Below are 2,678 nucleotides of genomic sequence, written 5' to 3' on the forward strand. Positions count from 1 at the left end.
TTTTTTTTTTTTGCATCTCATTCTGGGCTCCCTTTTCTTTTCACTAAAGGATAAAATAAATATACAAGGCAGCATTCAGGGTTTGTGGTGGGGAGTATAACGATATCCTTTGTGGACTTTTCAAACTGTAACGTACTTGGTTCTGTGTGCTGTTATAAATGAGTCCACCTGTTGCTTTCACTCTGAAAAATTCTTAGCTATTTCTCCAAATATTGCCTTCCCCATTCTCATTATATTGCCCTACCTGAACTCTCATGTTTTCAGTCTCCGAGTCTGTTAGTTCTGGGTGATCCTCAGTATGTCTTCAGTTGTCTTCGGTCTGTTTCTCCTTTAAATTTTTAAAATTTCATTGTCCAAAATCAATTTTCAGTTCCAAGTTGTTTATATTCACAGGGGAGAAACCTGACCTAGTTTCATAAACCATTTTTGTTTTGACTATTATTTTTCTTAGGAGTTTAAATATATTGTCTTTTCAGATTCCTATTTTTATTTCCTGAGTTATCAATGTTCCTGTTAGATTTGCTGGCAGTTTTTCATGCCATGTATCAGTTGTCTTAATGCTCAAATGACAGTTTGGCTAGTTAAAAAAATTTAACTCATACATCGTTGGAGGGCTTTGTAGGCATCACTCTATTCTGATCAAATGCTGCTGTGGAGGCATCTGAAGCTGACATAATTTTTCTCCTTTGTAAAAGACTTCATGTTTTTTTCCTGACTACATGGTTCTCTAGCTTCATAGCCTACACTCAGATGTATCTTAGTCTTGATTATTCTGTCAGATTTTTTGAAATACTGTTATGTCCTTGATTATACAGATTTAAACTTGTAATTTGGGGAAAGTCAAATTTTCTAGAAGTTTTAGTAAAAATGCATTTTTATTTCAGCTTTCATTCTTTCACTTTATTTCCATTTTATTTACTTTTATCATCCTGTTTTGCTACTTCACTTTTTGCTTACCTATTAGTGTTTTTTCTGCTTGAGAACTTCCAACTTAATTTCCTTATTTTGTCCTTACCTGTCACTTCTAAACCATGACCTTGTTTATACAAGTAATTGCATGTTCTAAGCCAGTACAACCTTTCCTCCTTCACAGCTCAATCTCAGGCAGATGTTTCCTGCCGGGGTGGTATGTGGGGATGATTCCCCATTCACCCCTGCTTTCTTTGCCACTCTGAACCAAACCAGGTTCCAGAAAACTTCAGGGCTAGCCCAAGTGGCCCTCACTGTGTAGAACTGTTCTGCTGGCTTTTACGTTGGGTTACCCTCTCTGTGCTCCAGCTCCCCACTGTTTTCAGCAGCCCTTAAAGGTTTCACATGTCTTGAGCCAGCTTCCTCATTGGTAAATTGCAGATATTTCCTACCTTGCATAACTATTTGAGCCAATGAAATGAAAGAACCTGTGTAAAAACAGCAGCTTCTCAGAGCCACAGGCATAACAATGGGTAAAATAACCTTGTAATAACCTTTCCTGGTTTCAGGTTATTGCGTGTGGGGACACTACTGTCATATCCTCTACTGTCTCTGCTGGTGACTCTAGTGAGTCATAGCCGACTTCCCCTCAGGCACACATGGGTGTTTTTCTTCCTGTTCCCATGCACCCTTTACATACCTCCACGCTGGCATTCGTCAGCCCAGATCCTACACAGGTCACCTACATACAGTCACCATATAGCACTAGGAGGATCTAAGTAGTTGTTGAATAAATGGAGACAAATCTTCTATATTCTTCAGTGTTTCTTGTCCCTAATGGTAATATAATCTCTAAAGAAAATCTAGCTCTTTAAATGGACATTCTGCAAATCATCAGGTAATGATTTTGCTGATTACCAGCAGTGTACATCTACCACCACCCCCCCCCGAGAATCTGCTTAATCACCTTATTGGGAAAGTTCTGTATTTCTAAAAAGCGAGCTTATCTCTTCCCATCATCTATTAACCAGGTTTAACGACCTTCTCTTACGATGCCGAGAACTAGATACTTGGACACAAGATCTTGCCCTTCCGGCTGTGGTGTGGCTTTCAGGATTCTTCAACCCTCAGTCTTTCTTAACTGGTAAGGGCAGCCCCTGATGTCAACAGAACCACAGCCCTAGCAGAAATCCCATCTACCTTTACCTGTGAGTGACTCTCTTTGCCCACCAGGTGTCATGCAGTAGCCATTACAGAAAAGGGAGTACAAGAGACAGCAGCTTCAGAGGAAATAAAATTCCGGACACGAGAATAGCAGCTCCAGGGAATGAGGCCCAGGAATGGGAGGGATGTGGTTCATTCTAGCAAACATTTTTTGCCAAGGGCCATCTGGTCTTTCACAAGGGCTCCACTCTGCCATGACAGTGCCGAAGCGACCAGACAACACATAACCAAATGGGTATGGCTGTTCCAGTAAAACTTCATTCACAAACTCTGAGGTTGTCTTGTAGGCCTAGCTTGCCAACCCTCGCTCTAACGTAGCCACATGCAAACACCTGAGAACCGAAAGCACGTCTTGGGTGGAGGCTCAGCTGACCGGGGGCTCCCGGAGGCTACATACAACGCTTCATCCTCTTCCTCCTCCTCCCAAAGCGATCATGCAGACCATGGCTCGAAAAAACGAGTGGCCACTAGATAAAATGTGCTTGACTGTTGATGTTACCAAAAAAACGAAGGAAGATTATGGACATCCCCCAAGGGAAGGCGCC

General features: G+C 41.7%; 1 protein-coding gene across 1 annotated transcript in view; it reads left to right on the forward strand.

Moving 5' to 3' along the window:
- LOC105293196 (dynein heavy chain 11, axonemal) overlaps positions 1 to 2,678 on the forward strand; it is a gene marked incomplete at its 5' end in the record, with an annotated part of 146,959 nt that overhangs the window by 142,603 nt on the left and 1,678 nt on the right. The window contains 2 exons of the mRNA XM_023531528.1: positions 1,941 to 2,053; positions 2,563 to 2,678. Of these exons, the coding sequence (XP_023387296.1) occupies positions 1,941 to 2,053; positions 2,563 to 2,678 (229 nt within the window). The remainder of the gene's footprint in view (positions 1 to 1,940; positions 2,054 to 2,562) is intronic.

This window comes from Pteropus vampyrus, unplaced genomic scaffold, assembly GCF_000151845.1.
Source record: "Pteropus vampyrus isolate Shadow unplaced genomic scaffold, Pvam_2.0 Scaffold69, whole genome shotgun sequence".
Taxonomy (NCBI): Eukaryota; Metazoa; Chordata; class Mammalia; order Chiroptera; family Pteropodidae; genus Pteropus; species Pteropus vampyrus.